The sequence below is a fragment of the Corvus brachyrhynchos genome, unplaced genomic scaffold, assembly GCF_000691975.1.
Source record: "Corvus brachyrhynchos isolate BGI_N302 unplaced genomic scaffold, ASM69197v1 scaffold229, whole genome shotgun sequence".
NCBI classification, from domain to species: domain Eukaryota; kingdom Metazoa; phylum Chordata; class Aves; order Passeriformes; family Corvidae; genus Corvus; species Corvus brachyrhynchos.
In genome coordinates, this window is record NW_008240042.1 from 3741546 (window position 1) to 3765106 (window position 23561).

Consider the following 23561-nt stretch of genomic DNA (forward strand, 5'->3'; position numbering starts at 1 on the left):
ATACATGATAAATCCAAATACAAAAATGTCCTTTGTTATTATGGTTTGATTTGCTTGGAATGGACATAGATAGCTTGTGCAAGAATTAAAAAATCAGCAATCTTTTCCAAATGAGAGCACCTCTCTGCTATTTGTTCTTTTTTTCATCTAGGGTGAAGTGTGTTCAAGTGTGTTTTGTGAAAAATCAGTCTCCAAATAGTAACTCTGAATTTGGTATGGGGGTTTGGGCATTGGTTTTTTTGTTTGTTTTTCTTCTGTGTTTGTTATTGTTGGCTTGATTTTGGTTTACATTTTTTGAGGGGGGGAAAAGATGGCAGAGGGACTAGGTTTTACTTGGCAGATATTCTTAATTCTGTCCAGTCGTGTTGGAACGACATCTCCCCCACCCCCTCCAATACTTTTAGGCAGTCAGCCAGAGGAATAGACTACAAAGCTACTCAAAGACAAAATGTCTGAGTCTTACGTGTCTTAAGATACCCTTACGTTTCTGTAGTGCTGTAAATGCTTCGTAAATGAAGCCCACCCAAAGCAGCACTGAATTCAGTAATCCTGGCAACATCCATGTGTTTACAGCTTTATCTGTGTCCCCTAGAGAGGGCTGAAGGAAAAGAAACAAGAAGCCAGGAGAGCTGTAAGCAGCATACTTTCCACCTTCTTCATTGATACCCTTCATGCCATTCAAATAGACTCCGGAATACACTACTTTAATTAGCAAAGCTTGTTTTAAAGTAAACAACACAAACACTCCTTATAGGACAGTCACAGTCTCCCCTGCTAGACATACAGGCTTTTTGGCAAGATCACATTCAAACAGCATGAAATTCACCCATGGGCACGGTCCCGAGAAGGCCCTTGCACCTCTTTAACTTCCATTTAGCTGCTCTGGATAGGAGCGAGTGGTTTTAGGATAAGGACAGTTTTCCTCCAAAAAAAAAGATGGTCCAAATCCACATCTGTGAAGATCAACAGTTTTACCACTATAAGGTCATAAAGGTGTAATATAGGCGTCATGCATAGAGTACATACCATATTTCAATTGAGTCCTGTCCCTGAGTGACTTTGGGCCCCTGTGAAAGTACAACGCACAACGCGCCTGCAGTGGAGCCCTGGGTTGCTGCCTCTGCTGCATTGTGCTCTTTCCTGGGAACACTGCAAAGTCATTCAACTGACAGGAGTCAAGACAGCAGTGAGAAGAGTATCCTCATGAGGAAGCTCTGACAGGATTCCTTTTGACACATGGGAGAACATGAGAGTCCCATCTTAGTCAGTAATTGCTAAACAAACAGAAATCGGAAATCATTAATGCGACATTGACCCATAAAACACTGATCACCGAGGCCCTGTTCTCCCCTGTGCCACACATAGGGAACAACAGATACTCAAAGTAAACAGGGTAAGAACAAAACAGTATGGAAATAATGTCGGTTCCTTAACAAATGCTGTACTGTAGTCCATTTATGCTGACTGACACCGGTTGTTCTTTTCAGTTATAACTGCGCAACAAAATCAGACATGTCTCATCTTCCAGTCTTGATACTGAGCTGTTGCTGTTGTTGATTTTCTTTTGTTGGTCAAGTTATTTAGTTTTTCTTTTTTTTTTCTTTTTTTTTCTCTTTTTTTTTTTGGTTTCTTTTTGTTTACATCTACGTTTATCAACACTGATACATTACAGATCTTGTTAGTTATACTTTGAAGTCTGATCATGCAGAACTACAGGCAGGTGCAACTTAGATCTTATTACAGGATGGACATGGCAAGGTGAACAGTTGTTTTTGCTAGTTAAGATCTGGAGCTTTGTTACTGTTGTGGCTTAATGTATACTGGCCATAAGTCCCACTTACCCAATTTACTAAATATACATGATTCTATATGTACACTGAAACTTCCAGCACCCTCCTTTATCAGCATGTGACTGATTCAGGAGAAGGTCAGAGGTCAACCACATTTAGGCAAACAGCGGCCTTATTGTAAAAGATTTTAACAGAAATAGCATGTTGGATTATTACATATTAGTTACAGAGGAAGGAAAAAAATAAATCCATACAACTATTTACATTATAAATATCTTGCTTTCCAGAAGACAAGAATGGCCCTGTTCAGTGAAAATTAGCAAAAGAGACCTGTCTGAAATGATAAGCATGGTAAGGATACATTTATTTCCCAAATTGACTGTGTCTTCCTTCAATATGTGCTTTTCAGCTTTTCCCTCTCAAGTGAAAAGGCACCATTAGCCTCAGTTGAAGTTTTTCAACATTCTTTTGTCGAATCAAACTCTCTTTAAAACTCAAACTTGCCACATGTCAATGAGCCTGAACATGCATTAAGTTAAACCTTTCACTTCTTGCAATCAATAGTTGATTAAATAAACCCAAACCAACAACAAAAATGAAAAAAACTCAGGCCACACTGGCAAGTTCCTAATACACTAAGCAGTTTCCACTAAATTCCACTGGACAGGTCTGTTTTCCAGCTCATTGGTGAAGATGACACATTCACCATTCCCCTGCATCCCCCAAGCATCTTACTAATTAAGACATTACGTATCCATATAATATTCAAACCTACTGCACAATGATTTTCTTTTGTGTGTGTGTGTGTGTTGGTGTGTGAAAAAAATCACCTTGAGCTTGCAATTAGTTAACTGTGTTCTTTGTAAAGTGGTGGAAGTTCAAATAAGCACAGCCATCAGATTCTTGAAGATGTGTGGTTATGTCACAGTTCCTCTCTTTATCCACACTGAGAACCTGGATCAAGCATGAGTGGAACAGATATTCTAAAAATCCAATGTACACCCTCTCTTTCCTGCACACCCATACAGAAGCAAAGAAAAAGAAAAGCCTAAACTTAAATTGAACCACTAGATCAGACTTTTGAAAGAAAACTAATTGTTCCCTGCAGGTTTTCTCTCATATTGCTCTCCCTGGAAGCACAGAGTTTGTTGCAAAATGCCTTGTTTGGTTGTTTTTGCATGTTTGAATGAACAAAAATTTTTAAACTCTCAATAAGCATGAAGGAAGAAATATAAATAGATCTAAATGAATAGAAATAAATAGATCTGAAACTAAAATAGTTTTTGATCCTTTCAAATACTGTGAAGCTTGCAATATATATAAGCTAGCATCGGTTACTAGAAATTATTTTGAATTAAAATACTCCAATTCCATTTTATAATAATTTCAGCATATTCAAAACACTTTTTTAGTAAAAAATTTGGGGGATTTCCTGAAAGTGACTCTCTCAGGCAGTTCTGAAAGTTACTATTAGCATGTTTTTCATGAGAAAATGAGTTGGTAAAAAAAAAATCACTGGTGCTTACTGACAAACTTAGAATACAATCTGACACAGTTAAGTAGCACTACTTTGGGAAATGCCCAAAAGGCACTGCAACAGGTCTGATTTCTTCAGTATTGTTATCCCAGGCTTAGAAGGTAAAGCAATATATATGAAGATAAAGCAATATATATGAACCAAATTGCTTATAAATTTGGAAGAGTCACATAGTGACATGATCATCTGTCTTGTGTAACCTACGGAGGCCAATGCTGTGCAGGAACTGGTGATTTCCAGAGAAAACCATCAGTGCATTAGGGCTTAGAAAACCTGATCAGGCTTTCTGTAGCTTTGGTTTTGGTTTGTTTTTGTTTTTGTTTTTGTTTTTGTTTTTGTTTTTTTGAGACACTACTGTATTTGCATTCCAATTTAAGTCTGTTTTATGTAATGCAAGCTTGCTATGATTCATGGATCTATTTGTGCCATGGAATTCTAGATGGGAGGGGGGAATATCAACCATAATACAATTCACATAAATCACTGTGACCAACTCAAATATCTGAACTCTCTGAAGATATATTGTAATGGAATATAGTCCAAACTCACAAGATACTATTCCAGCTACCAAGCCAGTATCTGAAGACTGTTTGCAAAAATTACCAAAAATTTTTGACTGAAAACATACATAACCTTCCATCAACTTGTAGTAAATCAATACCTCATCCTCATTTAAACTCAGCAGTGAGAAAGAAAATGGAGGAAGGGTCTTTTAAGAGCTGTTCTGACTAGTTCTCCATCTGAAAAAGAAGCAGGGATGTTTTGCAGCAACTTTCCTCTCTACCATCTCAATGCAGCTAGTGCTCTGAGCAGTCACTGAGAGTTAATACTCCTGCCATTCTCCTCACCCTGCTGATGCCTATGACTTAGGTGAGCCACTTGTGACAGAATTTCCTTGGGTATTGAGGCACTTATGATACCAAGAGGCTCTTAAGCATATTTTCAGAAATGCCAAGATGTCCAGCTGCCATTCAGGATGATGTAAGCTATGCCACTTCTGGCACAGGCTCTCTGATTGCCCCTTTAGTGCCTAAATACCTCTGGAACATCTGTCATAGATCTTTGGCTTCCCAATTTCCTTCACTTCTGCAGTGGTGGCAATAATGCTTACAACTGCAAACCTCAGAGAATTAAGTGAAAATTGTCACCAAAGTACTATATTTAGTAACATGTTAAGCAGAAGTAGGTTTAAAAGATCAATGGCAAAATTAAGGAAAGCATCTATCAAGCTGAACAAAATTTTGGAATAAAGTGGAACAGACTTGAAGAAGGTGGTATCAAAACTTCTAGAATCAGGAAAAAAAAGTGGTTTCCCTTAAGACAGCCTCAGAACATCATCACTTTGATCCTGTATTCAAGAGTAGATGTGTTGTTGTAAGGTATCATCTGACAGCACTGAATTCCTGCTACAAAGCAAAACAAAGGATGCTATTCCTGCTTGATGGTTGCTACTTTGTTTTGGACATGCAAGGACCAGAATTGTAAAGAACTAATGCTTTTCTTCATTGATGGCTTGTTTTTCTAGTGTCCAATGTGGACAGCTCCAAGTCTCCTCCCCCAGACAGAGCTTCTCATGAAGGAGACTAATTTGAGGACAAAAAGAGATGCAGTAATTCTTTTAGGCCCCATTTCAGCAAGGCACTTAAGCACATGCTGATGTCGATCACTGCTGAGCAAAGGACATAAGCACACGCTAGTTAAAGTTTTGTAAGCATCCTACAGCCTCCATGAGATGTTTGAACAAGCACTGGTGCTTAGCAGAGTCAGGAAATAAAGCTGTGCAACTCCTGTGTTGTGAGTCCGTTCAGCGCCGATCAAAGGACACCTTCTGTGGTGACTGCTTCTCCACCCAGCACTCATGAACCCAAACAAGACTGAATTATACCATGGGACTAAGAGTATGGTTTTTGGCTTCAAGAGATGAAACATGGGAGGTCTACAAGTCTCCATCTACTATAAATGGCTTCTCTGCTATTGCCTCTACCACATCTCCATAATATCACTGGTAATGAACTGGGATTACTCCAAGGTTCTACAGTCTACACTGGTGATATTTTTGCAGTTTCTCTTACACACAGCTTTGCCTCGATGAGACTTAGCTCAGTTTTGTTTAAATAACACACCCAGATGGTGCACACTAAGGAATGTAGATACTAGTTACCTGAATATTATTAATATGTATCTATAGTGAATTAAATCTGGAGGTGATATATTTAATTATTGCTAAGAAGTCACCCTTGGTGTTATTGCCTACATACCTACAGAGCTTTGCTGTTAACCTTTCAATACTATTATGATCATTGGCTTTGGAGTGAGACTTACATCACTCAATAATGACATGATGTTTCATGGCTTAAGAGAGAATATTGCTAAATATATTTAGCAGTTGTAAATTATTGCTTTTAAAATTACTGCTCTGAGTTTTTAGAACATTAACAACCTAATTTTATTCTCAAAAAAAAAAAAATTGATAAAAATCTACCAAAAATATAACCAGGGAAAAAGTCCCACTTGCTACAGCAATTCTGATACAGCTCAGACTTACCAAGTCTGATTTTATTTTATATCCTCTTAATTTTTATCTCCCCTCCTCCCCAGCCTGGAGAGAAGTTTTTTTCTTCCCTTTCTTCCCCTTGAACAAAATCTGACTTGATACTCAATTTTTTTTCCTACCACAGAATGGCAGGCTTGTAAACCACCCAATGGAACAGCCCTATTTTGGTAGAGTTTTAAATACAAAAGAATTAGTGAATTTAAAATATCCACTAACATACTCTAAACAGTTTCTCTCTCTGACATTTGGAAAAGCATTAGAGTAGGATTTAGCTCATTTCAGTTTACATGGCACATTTTGGTAAAAGGACAGATGACTCGGATTTTAGTTAATTTCCAACTCAGATAACAATAACCTTGCAGTGGAAAATGCCAATTGCTGTTTTGGCTGGAAAAATACTCAGTTGTTCTGACATTCTGTGTGGAGTTTTGTCATTCTCTAGTAAAAACACTTGCTGTTACTTACCATGGGAAATCCTCTGTTTTATTACCTGGCAAATTCAATTTGATATTCAGTCACTGTTGGGTTCTTCAGAACTTGTCCAAACTGCCCAAGACCCCTGGCCACGACCCTTCCAGCCCAGCGCACGAGCTGATTGGTAACTTTGGCTGTTACTTAGAATATAGGAAAACTATATGCACTCTGTGGTTCTTTTCCATGTAACACAGATGCTAAAACTTCCTGGGGAGTCCAATGATTTGTCATGAGGAAATGAACAGCCAAAGCACCCAGAGAAGGCCTTTTCTCTGAGTAGCAGAAGTGCCTGCAAGGGAATGATGAAAAGGGAAAACAACCTCTAAGCTGCAAACACACACTGAGAGGGAGTAGGCTGCAAATATCCTTTCTCTATCTAACTTAATAAAGATCTAGACATAAAATAAAAACAAGTTGGTGCATGTCCTTTTGATCATAATCTGCTCATTCCCCAACCCTGTCATAGCCTCTAATTTACAAACATACATATAATTCAAAATAGCGAGCCTAACTATGACCTAAGATGATAACTCACTTTACATTGACAGAAAAAGTTGCTTACTGATACCTTTCTGGGCTCAGACGTGCATAAAAACCCTTCATTCTTGTTCCCTGTAGCTTGCAAAGATACCTGTGCTTCCTTCTAACCCAGTCTCAGCTTGGCATATCTGCTCTAAAAATCAGAACAACAAGTCTTAACATTCACAAACTAACATTTTTCTATGAAGCTCTGCAGCTTCTTCTTTCAATAAAACTGGTTGTTATTTCAAAATATATATACAACTCTCAGCAGAAATTTGGTGCTACATCTTCAAGTGTCTGAGGGAGCCACAGTTCTGTGTGGTTATTTACACTTCCACAAGTCCTCATACAGTATATGCAACCTCATCAATGAGGAAACAGACAGAATATGTACTGTAATACCCCATATGTAGATAAGCAGTTCGCCTGGATTGGGCCATTTATAGTTGTGGAGTGCACACTAAGTGCCTATGCAGATGTGCAGGCACACAGCTGCATGCACTGCCAGGATGCTGTTGGCATGTGCGTGTATGTGCTGTTTGTGTATGAGGAAGAATGCGTGGAGATCCCTGTCTGCCTCACCGGGCAGGCGGCAGAGCAGAGAGTGAAGGCAGACACACACTCGTATGGTGGAGCGTGGCCACTGCACACCTTGTCATGCCACTGTGGAAAAGACAGTTGCAGGTTGCTGGTTTTGCAGCCATTCATTTTACATCTTGTGGGGAGGGGGGTAAAAAAAAGGATTTCTTCAGTTCCTTTTTTTCTCTTCCCCCCCAGTAAGCATCACTGGAAGAAGACCAAAGCAGAGCAACTATAAGTTAAATATACACTTGAGCTTAGCTGCATTACATAACTCTGTAGGAGAAGCAGGCTGAAAAGATTTGTTTGTTTGTTTGTTTGACTTAAATCTTTGTATTTTATTTCTCTTTCTTTTCATCTCTTAGCTCCCATAATTTTTCCTCCTAGGTTCCATCATCCTCTGAAGAACGCTGGGTTTCGCAGGCAGGCGGCTAGTCACCTGCAACAACCAAGGGGTGCCGCAGAAGCTTCCAGGCTGCTGTCCGTGTCAGACGCCAGGGTTTGATCCGTGGACATGGATGAGATGTCGTTGACAGATGAGGATGGAGGGAGGCTCTCACTGCTGTTCACTGCTGCACCTGTGCTACGAAAACGAACACCAACGTGATTAAACCCGAAACCCCAGAATGTGTCGCGCGTTAGAAAGCAAAGGGTTCTTACCTTGTGGTACACAGACCATTTTACACAGTGGCAGAAAGTGGGCCATACAAACTTTAGGCATTCAGTAGTATTAAATATCTTAAATATCTTCTCTCCCTCAACAGTCTGCTTTGAAAAGTTATAGCTCATACAGTCTTTGTCACCCCGCTTCATTCTAGCCTTCTTGGAGCTCCAAAACACCCAACAGTCAGAGGTATGATAGGATCATACAATGTGTGATCAAAACAAAACCAGACTCAACCTATTCCTACATTTTCTTTTAATAAAATTCCAGTTTTCTTATTGGCAGTCTAATAGTGGGTGGGATCAAATCACCCAGTGGCAATGCAGAGTGGTTTCTTTCTCTTAGCTAAGGACTAGGGGACTAAGCCCAGGATTTCAGCTGCAACTGTATTTTTGTACATCCAAGTTTTCCTTGCCTCTCTGAAATTACGATGGTACCAGATATTATGCAAAAAATCACTTTGACTTTATGAAATGAAGAATGAACCTTCCTGAGATTATCCTTAATGCAACTGAACGTTTATCACATCCGTGAATATTATCAGAAATTATCTGTCCAATAAATTCAGACAACTGAATGACGAATACAGAGCCATAATGTATTTATCATGCACCTACGACTGCTCAGCTGTTACTGCCCATTAACCGCAGCTCAAACCAAAATTCTCAGAGTAGCAAAAACCTGTTTGATTGGTATTTTTTTTCCACTGAACTTTCAGGCATTTTTTTGTGCTCTTTACACCAAAATTATCACTGACTTCAGTTTGAGAGGAATACATTAATTTCCATTAAATACATGACAATAAAATGTGTAATTTTGTATGATTTTGCATAGCTGGAAATTACAGCTAGTCAGGTGACACAGGTCTTTGTTCTGCAGATAGATGCCATTTCATTCTTCTGTCTGAAATGTTTTAACAGCCAACTTTTACAGACTTTGATTTCCACCAAATGGCTAGAAATGAACATCTATTATCTAGTAAAACTACAAAACTCATATATTCCTAATACAGAGATTAATAGCTATCTCTACCGCCTAGGCAAAATACATGATGCTATGGGCAAAAGGAAAGGATTTCTGTCACCTTCCAGTTTGCAATAAAAACTTTACTTTGAGAAAACAACCCACCATACCATACCTCCAACCACTATTCTATATTCCTCAACTTTTTCTTCCCTTTATACACATCCGCTGTAAATATGCACAAAACAGAGACAAATACGCTCACATTCAGAGCTCCAGATGGGAACTGCTTTCTGCTGTTCTAGTAGTACACTATGGCATCAGAACCAACCTTAAATTAATTTACTGTCCTGGTACATTTGGAAAATAAAATAGTTAATTTTGTAAGTGCTGCAAAAAGACTGAGCAATCTTAACAAAGTCTGACTGGTGACTGCAGACAGCAATCATCCATTCTCTCTGCCAGAAAACATGTTTTTCAAAGGGTTATTTACATGTACCTCATCATCCAGTACAGTACTGTTACTTCATGTTTACATGTTATTTAATCATGTGGCATTTTATGAAAATATTAATCAGTCAAGACAAGTGCATTCATCCATGTGTAGTCAAAATACGACTGAATTCATTTATTTTAATGACTAAAAAATATATTACCTTTCTAAATGTTTACCATGCTGGGCAGAAGCCTGCCATTAAGTCATGGATACTGTCCTAGGAATCAAATGGAAAGAATTCCAGTAGGTTCAATCAACTTTTGATCAATCTCTTGCTGTGCAGCTTTCTTTGATGAATGTGCACTCAGCTAGGCAAAATAGCTGAAGAAGTAGCTGCAGAAATTGTACAGGTGAAGATTTTGTTACACTCTGTCTGATTCAGCACCACTGAATTCAATAAACCCTGCTATGCTCTTCTCAGCAAGTATCAGTGCAGCCCATAAGTTTCTGGAAAGTGCATTTTTATGGCTATTCCTAGATTTCAGCACAATTCCACATGACACAACACACAGATGTGATAGTTGCTGTTGCAGCCCCAAAGCACCCAGACTCACAGAGTATCCACAAAAATAAGTGAAACTACACTAAACCTTAATGACAGAATTAGAGAGTTCAGCAGCAAAAAGCAGCACTTGGGCAGTAACACTCAGAAGCCCAAACAGATCTGTCCTACTCAGTAAGGAATGCTCCATTTGCTGTGCTCAGCACCTGCCTGGTGCTACAGTAGCTTGCTCCTGGATGGATGTGTGCCAGGTGAGACAATGCAAATATGACAGAGGTGCACTCAAAAGAGAAAAAGAGCCCCATTTATGAAGTTGCTGTTTGACAGGAAGCTTCTCACTGGCTGCAAGATTGAGGAAAGTGCTAAAGGTTAGAGCAGGTGAGAAACAGCCCCTGGGATCTGTTCCTGGCTCTGCCATTGACTTGACAGCTTCTCTTTTAAGGCACACATCAGCTCGTGTGCTGTAAAGAAGGGACTCCTTCCTCAGAGGGGTCCTGGGAAGTGCCATTAAATAGCACCAATGGAAGTGCCTCTGAGACTTCAGCTGTGAAGTGATGCAGATTTGGGAGTAAAAAAACTGAAAGGAGAACTGCAGCTTTTGCTGTTTCCAAAAAAAGCCCAGTGTGTCTCTTGGGGAACTGCTCAGCTTCTCACAAATTGTGTAAATAGCAACTCTTGGTATCAAGTGTCACAGTGCTTGTCAAATCCATCAGCTGCTTAATTTAGAGTCTGCATGTGACAGAAGAGGGCTAGTAAAGGTGTCCATTAGTTCCTGGGTGATGGCACCAAAACTCTCCAAATCAGACAGCAAGTAAAAGCCAGGAAAATAAGAATAAAAGATCCATTTTCACCCAGAAAGGGAGCACTAAAAATAAGCTGCACTAGGATCTGTGCTATTTACTATATTCCATACCCAGAAAGGACAAGACAGTTGAAAATGTTATGTATGAAACTGCAGCTGGGTATTGAAGGCTAGAGGATAGTGTGAGAGAAGGTTAGATAGTATGGGCAGAATGTAAGTTTAGTTCTAAATAATCTACAGCCTTGTATTAAACGTTTTTTGAAAATACTGCTGTTTGATAATAACAGAAACATCTGTTTTGGACAGGTAGAAGTAGCCTCTGCTTGGAATGATTTTTGACACTGTTGATTTTGTTCATTGGACATAAGCATGAGGGGCAGGTACTTGAGTTTCCAAGCATATATGTTGTACTAACCAATTCTTCATGCAACAAGAGATTGACACCCTGATACACTGGTGTTGAAGAATGGTTAGAGGATCAGGGACATGGATCATTGATAGAGCTGTAGGGTACAGATCAATAAAAGAGCTGTACAAGCAAATGCCTGCATGAGAAAATGCCTGCATGAGAAAATGCCTGCATGAGAAACAAGCCTGAGAACCAAAAGGGAGTTTTAAGGAGGTACAGTGCTGTGCTGATAAGATGTACTGACCATGAGAGGGGAGGAAGAACTTTGATTTCTCAAGTTAAAACATAAATAGTAGAAGCTTGCCAATGTAGTCTTTTATCTAACGCAATTATGTAGAAACAAGAATGCGCTTTCATAAGTTTAAACCAATCAAGAACTGACAAGCATGTATACTCACACTATGTAAGTGCCTTTGTATTACCAATAAACGAAGCTTGCTTTATCAATCACACTGATTGCCTGCATGTCTTCCCTTGCCGAAGTCAGCAAGACACTGGCACTCTAAGTGGCTCTGTCAATGGGCAATTATTATCCCTTGTGCTGTCAGCTTCAGCAGTCTCCCCCAAAACTCTGATCAAGTAATCATGGAAACTAATCTCCAGCTTGCTATGATTATTGATAGAGCACTAAATCTCAGCTTTCTGAATTCTTGCCAAGAACACCAGCCAATGAGTCATGTGTGTGTAGAGTCTCTCTCATTTTCCTTATGCTCAGAACTGGTGTTTTACCTCTTTCTTCCAGTATTTCATTCAGCTGAAGATTTAAATCAGGCATACAAAGTGAAGGAAAACAGGAAATCTACTGTTCCATGAAACAGCCTCATCTGAGAGCAGTTTTTAAATAACTGCTGAACTTGTTGGTGCCTTACATTCAAAAAACAGTCAAAGGGAAACAGCAGAAGAAATACGGGTAAAAAAATGACAATTCTGTATGTTTGAAAATGTTTTACATAAACAATAAAAAACTTCCACATAGCAAAGCCAGAATATGAAATACATAAAGAAATCCCATGGCACTTAATTCGTGAAACAAGCAACTACAGTGTTTCTTGATCATAAATCAGCCTGCAAACACAATTCTGCAAGGGAGAAAAATTTAGGAATGAGGATTTATCAGATAATTTTTAGGGCCCCAGATTTCTTTTCAGTGGTGGCACTGTAGTTTGGTAAATTAAATCTGCAAGCTCTTTACTTTGTCTGCTACTTGGCAAGAACACAGTGAACTGTTTCCAAAGTATTACTTCATCCATGTCAAAATCCAGGTGCAGGGCTCATGCTCCAATATCACCACCCAGCACTTTATTACCTTCCTCCATTGCTGCTGTGTTTCCCCTTGTCCTGTCAGTTACTAGTGATGCATTCTTGTACATTACCTTAGCTCAGCAGCAAGAAATAAGAACACAAAAAAAAAAAAAAAAAAATCTCTGAAAATATACAGAGAACACTGAGTTAAATGATTACAGTTTGAGGAAAGGCAGTTTTACCCATAAATACTGCTGGAACACTGTACTCAAAATCTGGGCACTTCAAGTCTTCCAGTGAAAGTGTACCTTCACAAGTATTTCTATATGTCAGCAGTCACAGTTTGCATTCCTGTGAAAAGACTGCTGATGTGAATTTTCCTCAGCAAAAGTTATTTGTGATTTTTTTGGTGACAGGACTTTAAGAGTCAGTGGTTGACACCCTTCTCACTGAAGTGTCATCAAACCTTGTCAGCCAGCTGTTCTAATGTGCTTGGACTTCTGAGACGATAGACTACCAGATTAGTACCAGACACCTACATGGGGCTGGGCTGGGGGGCAGGTGTGCAGCGTTGTGTGTCCAACAGATTAATATGTGTTAACATCACCAATTTTGCTTATTTCAACTAGCAAAGTATTGGTTCAGTTATCCACCCATAAGCAGTATGAAAATGTTAGTGTGAGAGAAACCTCTGCACTCACAGGAATATAATCTGTAATCACAGACAATACCAGGACAACTATCTCTCAAATAGCAAGAAGACCATTTCTTAAGTATTACCATGACACTGGAGTGCAATTATTAAAGGTCAACCCATCAGAAGCACTGGGTTTCATAAAAACTTCTTAATTGGTCTGCATAACTGCAAGTGTAGCTTAAGTGCTTCAGCAATCTCTATTCTCTCTTTGCCAGTACAGAACACACATCAAAGTTATTCAATGGGGCTGAGTACCTGAAGGAGAAGGCTGTCCTTTTACTACGCCATTTTTAGTCTTTTCTTCAGAATTCATTACTTCTTTGTAGATGAGTTCTGGAAGAGAGAATTGTGACAGTTACTGACAGCGGCCAGTGCCTGTGATCAGGAACAAAGCAACTACCACACAGTGCTGCAGCCCTGCCCCAGCTCTACCTGCCTAAGACTTCCCTCTTCCATTCCCCTCCTCTCATCTCCTTTTGGAGCTGAATTGAGACAAATGGGATTCAACCAGAGCACAAGAATTGTTTAGTGCTGCACTATCTAGAGGAGAAGCAGCACAGTAATAGAGCTGCTTTTACTGTGGCTAAAATTCTTATGCATTGCCCTGCTGAAAAGAATTCTGTTCTCCAGATGATATCCTCAGATTGCCGTGAAGCACTGGAATCCACACCTCCTGTGTTAACACAAACCTATGTAGATAATGATAGCCCTCAGAACATTTTCTATATTTTTGCTATGTTTTTGCTATTTTGCCACTAAAATGCCCCTTCCCATGTGATTCTAAACTGCAATTACCTTTCCATTCCTCGATTGTATGTTCCCTTTCATCCAGCTGTTTATCGTATATCTGAGGAGGAGGCTGCAGGAAAGAAACAAAGCTCTTTAGCCCATTTTCTCTTATATTGTAAATAATTAGGAGTAATTAATTAATAGATAATTTCTCTTCTCCCTCTTTACAGTCGATCCTGTACCTGCAAAAACAAATGAAGCACATTTGAATATTAAAGGAATTAACACTTCCAGAAGTCAACTCTTTTTGTAGAAGAAATAAACATTCTTCTCTGTTTTCCTTTCTTAAACAGGAGGCATAGCTGCAGTTGAAATAAAACCCAGGTCAACAATGTCATTGTGCTTGTACTGAGCCCAGAAACTCCACACACAAATCATTTGCACCAGCAGAGAAGTAATGTCAGAATACCAAGCAAATACCAGTCTTGATTAATTAGTAGTAATATTAACATATTAATTTTTAAGTTGCTCGTTAGATTTGCTGCTATACAGACTTCCCAAAATAACTCTTATTTTTAAGTAAGTCTCCCTGCCACAGTTTCTAATCCATATTCCAAATTCCCGGATTTTCCAGTATGTTTAAGTAACTTTGGACAGAAAGATTTCTTGGTGGTTTTGTTGTTGTTGTTGTTGTTTTTTGTTGTTGTTGGGGTTTTTTTTTTGTTTTGTTTTCTAAATTGTGTTTCTTTTAGTTGATGGGAATGTCACAGAACTGGCAGATCCTGGAATTTACTGAAACAAAGGCACCTAGAGTTTCCGGAGCCTGAACACCTGCTGTCATTGGGCAACTAAGCCATGTGTTCATTGCCTCTCCTGCTGTTGGCTGTCAAATACAGCAGCCAGGAAAGGCAGAAGACTCCCCCTTCCTTCCTTCTACCAAGGAGCTCCAGCATCTGAGGTAAGACTATCTAATGAAGATGGAAACAAGATCCATAACACTTTTCTAGCTCATATGTATTTCCTCTGACTTTCAACTTGCGGACATGTCCCTTTCAAAACATCCTCCTATTAAATGCACATGTGCCAAGCTGTTTTCTTGAATCACTAAGAATTTAGAAATTTTCTCTCAGGACTCTAACTCCATCATTCCATTAAGCCATTTGCATGCTACAAATACAACTGAAAAAGTAATAGCTCAGTGACATGATATGGATCAGGAAAATGACTTGATAGCCGAACTGGACAAGTCCACTGGAAAGAAGGGAAGCTTCCTCAGAGTGACATCTGTATCAGGGCTAAATATAAGGGAATTAGGTGAAGTCATAGGTTGCCAAGTCTCATACCTGAGAAGGTGCTGGGGAAAAACACATGCCATGAGTTAAAGTGAGTGTGAGGGCTCAGCAGGGGTACCAGAGGTTTTGTTATATCAGCAAAGTAAGACATAACCCTGTAAGAGTCTGAGTCCCAGACCATTGCAGCTGTTCTCTTATTCATCATAACAACGCTTCTCAGTCCTTTCCAGCAGACCTTGATGCCACCAAGATCAGTGCAACCTCTTTGGGCAGTCTGTGTTCCTGCTGACGGTATTGTCAGAGAGGTGGATGCTACAAGAGTACAGGTGATCCTCACCACTGACCAGTGGGGTGTGATAAGTAAGCTCCACTCCTCCAGTTGAGCCTGCTGGGCTCCTGCTTAGCCACTCAGCCAGCTGTGGAGCATGCATTTCCTACTGGGAAAAGCAGAAAAAGCCGGCCAAGTCAAGGAAATTAGGGGGCTAGGAATTTGCAGGAGCAGCAGGGGAGGCATTTGTCTGAGCTGCAGCTGAATCACAGTGAGAGAACCACCTCTTCTCTGCCAGGTGCAAAGGAAACAGGCAAACCAAGTTGGACAAGAATAGCCTGAAAGTACTTTTCTTTCTAAAAGCTTCGGGGAGAGGCCTACAAAAAGCATAGGTGGGGGTAAAATTCCTTCTACCAAGTATAAATACTCTTTTTATACCTTCCATAGAAAAACTTGTATTTTTCCCAGACAGAAATAAGAGGATAGATTCCTTCACTACTTCCCAAACACAAATTGCAGAATCAAAAGGAACAAGTGGTCAGAGGCACATACCTGTTCTCAATTCACACAACCACAGAATCTTTTGCTTATTTCTCTTCTAATTTATTTCAGCTGCATCTTAAGCTGGGGTAATTGGCTAATAGGCAACAAGAAAATCAGCAGTAATCATTGCCTGGATTAACACATTCTGGAAGCAAAGGCATTTTCCAGGGACAGAGCCCAGAATAATCCTACTCATTACCAAGCTCTTGTTTTCCTATGGAGTCAAATAATGGAGAGCAACCAAAGTGTCCCTTGCACACTGCAGGGTGCCAGAAGCTGCACCTGCACAGCATTCTACTGCTCTACCAGTGTTTGCACTGCAGGCTTTTACTTGTGAGTTAGCAGAACCAACAGCTATAAACACAGCTCTTGGCAGGCATGAGAGAGCCAAGGGTAACAAACATTCAGAAGGACAGTGACAGGACTATATCCCTGCTCTTCATAGAGGCAGGATCTGTAACCTCTAAAGCCTGTGCAGAGCATAGTTGAATGGAGCTCTGCTGAGAGGCCAGGCCAGCACTTCACACTTGGAGAAGTGAAGCTTTCCCACCAAAATTCCCTGAGCCCTCATCTTTTCACTGATTCAAGGCACAGAAATGAGCTGAGAATAGCAAAACTATTTCAAGAAGTTATTTTCCCACCATTCTCATTAATCCTAATGAGAACCATAAAGCTTAATACACCATTATCAAGAACATTGTAATCCCCTCCAGGCTGACCACCCCTTTTCTGCTAACTTGTTTGTTTTGTGGGGTTTTTTTTAAACCAATTGCTAAAATTAGAGGGAGGAAGGGAGGTTTTTAAAGATAATACACAAGTATTGTGACAGCAATGGAGCAATCAGAGCAGCTGCCATTCCCATGTCCTCCTGGGCACCTGATGTCAGTCTTAGTGCAAAGCTAAAACTGACTAAATCAAACATCTTAAAATGACTGAGTTCGTAATTATTAACTTTCCATGTGGATGTAGCTGCAGTGTTTATAGACTTTCTTATAAATCCTTCATACTGCACATGCCAACTGAGAGTTACATGGTTTACTTTGTTTAGGTGTTTAAAAAAAGACTGGATGTGGCACTCAATGCCATGGTTTAGCTGATACGGAGGTGTTAGGTCATAGGCTGGACCTGATGATCTCCAAGATCTTTTCCAACCTACTTGATTTTGCGATTCTGTAGGTCTCAGAAAAAGTGTAGAGTTCAACTAGCATGAAATCAAGGCAGGGTGTGGATCAATCCTATGGGTGGCAGCATCTAGCTACAGTTTAAGGCAGCCATTTTCTCCCCAAACCAGATTGATTTGTAAGCAGTTGCACTGGCAACAATAACAAAGAATAGAATCTATTTTTGGATGTGGAAGCTAAGGAATGAATTATGTTTTTTCTTGTAGATACTAAAAAACCTCTTGTTGTTTCAATGGGTCTTGGCTTTTCCATTTTACAAATTGATTTTCAAAATATTCTTGCATTAAATGTAACATTCATTGAACATAATAAAAATTACCAAAAAAACCAACAGAAAATATCCACAGGGATCTCTTTCTGAAAAAAAAAAAAAAAAAAAAGGGCAAATCAAACAAACAAATAATGAAAACCAATCAAAAACCAAACCAAAAAGCAAAATACACAAAAGACGGGAGGTTTATGTGGTCAGAAAAACAGCAGAAGACTACTGGATTTGTTAAATAGCATTCTAATATCCAGGGAGGGGAAGCTTTTCACTAGAGAAAAAAGCAAAACATGTGTTGAAGCTGATGTATTTTCACTTTCCCAGAGCAACACAGATTGGTTTGTATGCCACTGCTAGAAAGCAAAGGGAATGGGCTGAAGCTCACACTTGAGCAAATCCTGCCATCTCTGTCCCTGTCTCTGCAGAGCTAGTGCCAGCACAGTGGAGACCTTGGGATGAGCTGTTTTTAGAAAGCTTGGCAGAGCAAGGCCTGAGTCTGCATCTGTTCCTGAAATTGCAGAGTCTGGAGCAGCAGTTGTGGAGCGGCACAACAAGGCAGGATAGAATTAGCAGGATAATGCAGATGAAAGAGGGATGGGAGGCTGCAAAAATTAATGGTGTGAGGTTAAACATTTTGGTAAATAGCTTAGATCCTCATAACAAGTGAATATAAAAATTCCTTGCTGTTTTGCTACAACCTAAATTGTGTTACTGACACCATTTATATATTTATTTTTGCAGTGCGAGCCCAAGCACACCAGCGTACTTGTCGCCGGAGGTCTGGCATCTCTTTATCTACAAAGTGCTTGGAATTACACCCTGTATTGCCAAGGGATTCCACAGTGGGCTAGGTTGGTCTCAGCTATGGATATGGAAGAAGAGATGACTCTGGGCCCGTTTGTTCCTTGGAGTTTCTGCAGAGGCTTTTGGAAAACTCCACACATAATGTGCATCAATGAAACTGTAGACTGAGCTGTTTCTGAACAGCTGGACCGTAAGGATGCCATGCAGCAGGAGTCAAGATTACTCAGCTACACACAGATGACTGAACAGCTTGCAGATACAACAAACAAGCTGGAAAAAGATTAAGTTTGGTTCAAAAAAGAAAAAGAAGAAAAGAAATGCCTCTTTCTTCTCTAACCACTCCTCCTCACTGACATTAACAAAGATTTTTGTAGAAGCTGTGTTCAGCTTCCATAATCAATCAGCTATAAATGGATAGATGTTGTTGACTAGAGGAAGTATCTGTGCCTGTGCAGAAAGCAGAGCTGCACACTTTCCTTTGTGAGACAGCAGATGCACATCATCAATCTCTAAGCAGAAAACCAAGCCCTGTAACTGAGTGCTAAAAAATGTGGCAACTCATCGAAGACTTTCGATACATCTATATACAGAGAGCTGAGCAAGAGAAAAGAACACCAGAAAAGATGCACAACCTGACAGCCTTGCTTTTGTCATGTAGTGAAGGTGACACCTTCTTTGAAGTGTGTTTGCCAAGGCCACAGAGCTCTCCAAAGTGGTTCTCCATCAAAATGGATGCTTAGCACTCACAGGTAAAAGAAGAGGTAGGTGATTTTTTGGGTTATTTTTCTTCTGACAAACTATGAACCTTGAATTTAATTTAAACAAATTGTATTTAACAGCTGGTCATAGATAGTTTATATGGGGCTAAGACCATACAGCAGCGGTTTCTGATCTGGACTTCAGACTGAGAACCATAAACCAAGTTCTTTTCATTAGCAACACTGGAAACAGCATCACATTAATAGAAGGTAACACATAGATTGGCATGCACAGAAAAATGAACGATAATTCACAACTCAGCCCCCTGTGGATGGTCCTAGATGCAGAAATACTGCAGTGAAGTATAAATCCTATGAAATTAAGACCAGGAATGAAAGCTGTGTGTGCAACAGTGAATAAAACCCCACAAAATTTATCACTGCTGTCAAATTCTGTCAACACAGAGAATACTTAAAAGGAATATTTTTGACACCTGATATTTCTGTTTCACAGAAATATCTCTTCTAATGGATGGCATATATCAGATAACAAACAGTAACTGCAGGTACAGGAAAGTCCAAGACAAATTTTGAAACCAGTTAACAGAAAACTTCATATAATAATCTACAGCAAATTTTGCTACTAGATTTGTTCCCATGAAATGGAACAAGTTTTCCCAAGTAGGAATCAATATGAGGTCACACATATGTTCAAAAGGTTCAAAAAGGGAATCCAATAGGACATGAAGGGTTTCTTCAAATATATCAATAACAAAAGGAAGAACTTTACTGTGCCAAAGAACATGTCTAGGAATCCATTTTGTTCACAATTTGATCATTTTGGGATAAAACCCAGTGAGCTGTGAACGGGCATAAGCATTAGGATAGATACGAAAAATTAAACATCATATTTGGGATTTTTTCATAAATTGTCTCAATGAAGGATGAGAATGTATAGCAGCTTCAAAAAAAAAAAAAGCAGCTGTGTAATTGAAAACAGTCTCAAGCACGGCATTTTCAGACAGGAAAACAGAGAAACTAATATATCATCAGGGAGATACTGAGATTATCTACAATAAACAGGGTAGTCTGCATGTAGAGGCAAGAGATACTGGAAAACTCTTCTTTCCTAAAAATAGAATAAGAGCAATATGAGGGAGAAAAGGTATCATGCGTGCCATTTATTTATATAATAGTCCAAATGCTGTTATATAGGTAAATACCCTAACATGAAAGTAATAAACATAATATTTGTTTAAAAGTGGATCTGAGATCGTCTCTGCATAAAGCTTCCAGGGAAGAGTCTTGAACTGAAGAATAAAACAGAGAAGTAAGGTCTACAAGTTACTATTCTGATTTTACAATAGATTTCCCATGTAATATTAGTAAATAATATGTGAACTCTTGTTTCCCCACATTTAAATTAGGTGTGAAGATTGATAACAGATTTTAACAGTTCCTAAAATCTTGGGAATTCCACACAACCCAAGCCATACATCATCTGTATTTTTTTCAAAACAGATATTTTAGTTGTCCTTGGCTGAATACAGAAATTATCTTAACTTTAATGCTATTCAAAATAATTTCAGAGCAGTGGTGTATGCTCTGGAGAACCTAACACTGTGACTTTCTTATCAGAGACACTGTGGCAAGCTGTGTATGCTTAAAAGAACCTGGCAAACTACCTATGTTAGACATAAGAATTCCCTCGAAGTCCCAAATCCACAGGTAAGCTCAAAAGCTGCGCAAGGCCAGTTTCTAGCTGTGAGTGTGACGACTGTTTCAGAGCTGCTGAGGGCCTTGGCTGTGGTTTGTTTCACGCAGAAGTTCTGTGGCAGAGCCACGGCACGGTTTGAGTAACCTCCTGCGGTTGGTGAGCAGCAAGTCCCACATCTAATAACAGCTCGTCTTCCTCTCCGTGTCAGGGAACCACACTTGGCATTTAGGGCCACCCAGAAGAGTTTAACGCTGGGACACACTGTGGGGGAAAGGGTATTGCATTCCTACCACTTCTCATTTGTGCACAGTGTTTGCCCATTAGAATGAGACATAATAGTTTTATTGTCCCCACACACTCTCTGAAAAACCATAAACTTATAATAGACTTATAAAAAGGGACTGTAACTGTCTCACTAGTCTGCTTTTTAACTGGGTAGGACTGTTTTACCTGTTTCCCTCACATTTATAATGCTGTAAATCTGGGCAGACACAGAGAATTGCTACCTCCAGGTTAAACTTTGACACCAAATTCTCTGCTTATTCCCTGAGCTGGCTTCAGTGCTCTTCATCATCTTCTCCAGCACACACTGACATTTAATGACATTGCAACAGCTCACTTCAAAATTCCTGTCACATTAAATGCTTTCAGATAGCTGTCCTCTTGTGCTTCTGAAGGAAATGGACGCTGTACAACAGATGCCTGGCTGCTTTTGATGAAGCCATTTACTGGGGAGAAGGAGGAATCTAACTAGACAGCAGAAGTTACCTAACTCCCCCTCCCCAGTACTATACTGGCTGAAAATGTCATCCTGTTTAATACCTCTGTATCCTAATTTCTGTGTTATCCGTACTTTACGGGATTACTGATAGTGGGAGGAACACTGTCACATGTTACAATATGGGAGGAGAACTTAAAACCCCAAAACATCCCACTACTGAACCTTTAGCTACATGATGAAGGACTTCAGTCTGTGTAAAAGTGCTTATCAAGTGTTACCAGAAAAAAGAGTGCAGTGAACATAGGCAGATGCAACACACTGCAAGCTTCTAAATCCCAGTGGGGAAACCAGGAAAAGTAGTGGGAAGTTAAGCACTATGCAAGTCACCGAGGACAACTCTGTCTCTAATTTTCCCATTGCTTTCTTGTCAGGTTCCCTGGCTGCACATTTGCAGGGCAGTCTGTGAAAAAGCAGAGCTGCTTCACAGAGCCCCATCATGCTGCAAATCTAACATTAACGAGCCACATAGCCATTTTTAGGCTTTGAAATGTCCTTCAAATACTACTTCTTTGTTCAGGTGAGCCCTATTATAACTTCTGTGGTTTTGTTCAGTATAGACAAATTCACAGAGTCAGATTACTAAGTGAATGAGCAAAAGTATCTACCTCTCAAACAGCTAATTTGTTGGATGTTTTTAGATGCCTACTAACTCCCACCCCTGCTATAAATTTGGCAAGATCTAACAAAAATACATGAGACAATTATTTCCCCATTGCCCATGGGGAGCTTCTGCAACTGTAACAGGGCAGGTATCTCAGTGGAGTAGTTGCTGGAGAACACTCTTCTGAGCAAGAACAGAAAACCACCAATCTCCCACAAGTATTTTTTTTGGTAAGTTTTCTCCAGAAAATAATTAGTAAGCGATTCATAGCTAACCACTGAGGCTGTGTCAGCATGAACAGCTGGATATTTATATTTTAATAAGTTGTTCATCACAAAAAGAAAGTCTTCCAATTTAATTTTCCCTCTGAAAATGAGACTGGAAAACTAAGCCATATAAAGCTTATAAAGTCTCTGAAAAAATCCCATGTGCTGGAAATTTTATGGGGGTTGGAGCATTCCATTTACTTTTGAAGTTTACTGCACTTCCAAGAGCACGACTGAATTGGAGCATATCACTAAACAGCAGTGATTTTATTTTACAACATCTTAGTTTCCTATGGTGGCTAAGCAAGATTTCTAAACCTGTTTTCATACATTTCATACAGTATTACAGAGCACCTCTCTGAACTTACACCTATACCCCTTATACCATACCACGTCACTGAAGTGCTGACAGATTGCACTTATCCTTGTTAACACCAGCCTCACCAAAGTATACAGAGAGGTGTTTAGAGTGTGACAGGATTACAAGAAAAAATCCATTTCTGTTTGCACACAGTGTACATGATACTGTACATTGAACCATAGCCCAGGAAAACACATGAGCCCCCGCTTCATTTTACAGAAGAATTTATGCTTTGCTAAGATTTTTCTGAATCCTTACTTCAGGATTTTTTTTTTTTTTTCAGAATCCCAACTATTGTTTTGCTTAATTCTCCTCCTCTCTACATATACCCTTGAACACAAACAGAAAAAGTGATGTTTGCTGTCTTCCACAGGGAAAGGTTTGGAAAGAAAGATAGTATCTTTTGCCAGATTGAGTTATATAGCTAGAAAGGTGAGCTAGAAAGGGTTCAAAATCCTTTCTAGAAGAAAGCAGAAAATGGCTTCATATGCTTGAAGAGCTTTTGTTCCTCCCACCTATTATCAGTTAATCTAATAAAGAGAGATCCCTACAGATCTCATTTCACATCAATCTCCAGACCACCACAGTCCCAGATTGTTTCTTAAAATGATGATCATTATCGTGCTGCTGTAAAGCAGCAAGAATCCCTGAATCATATTTGTGTTTAGCATTCTGAGGGAAGGAGTGCTGCCTACTTACCGCCTCCACCTCTGCTGGGTCGTACCAGACATTAATGTATGGATGCTGTAAGGCTTCATCTACTGATATCCTCTTGGCTGGATCAATGACCAGCATCTTTGATAAGAGGTCCCTGGCTTGGCTGG

The 23561-nt window shown here is 39.6% G+C and overlaps 1 protein-coding gene across 8 annotated transcripts in view; it reads right to left on the bottom strand.

The window, feature by feature from the left end:
- Positions 1-632: 632 nt before the first annotated feature.
- MAPK10 (mitogen-activated protein kinase 10) overlaps positions 633-23561 on the bottom strand; it is a 150636-nt gene continuing 127707 nt past the window's right edge. For 7 of the 8 annotated variants that reach the window (XM_008641285.2, XM_017744185.1, XM_017744189.1 and 4 more), the window contains 4 exons: positions 23437-23561; positions 14027-14090; positions 13487-13564; positions 633-8034 (listed from right to left, as the gene is read on the bottom strand). In XM_008641285.2, the coding sequence (XP_008639507.2) occupies positions 7892-8034; positions 13487-13564; positions 14027-14090; positions 23437-23561 (410 nt within the window). In that variant the 3' untranslated portion in view covers positions 633-7891. Of the gene's footprint in view, positions 8040-13486; positions 13565-14026; positions 14091-23436 lie in introns of all 8 variants that reach the window. The other variant, XM_017744186.1, reaches the window with a different exon arrangement.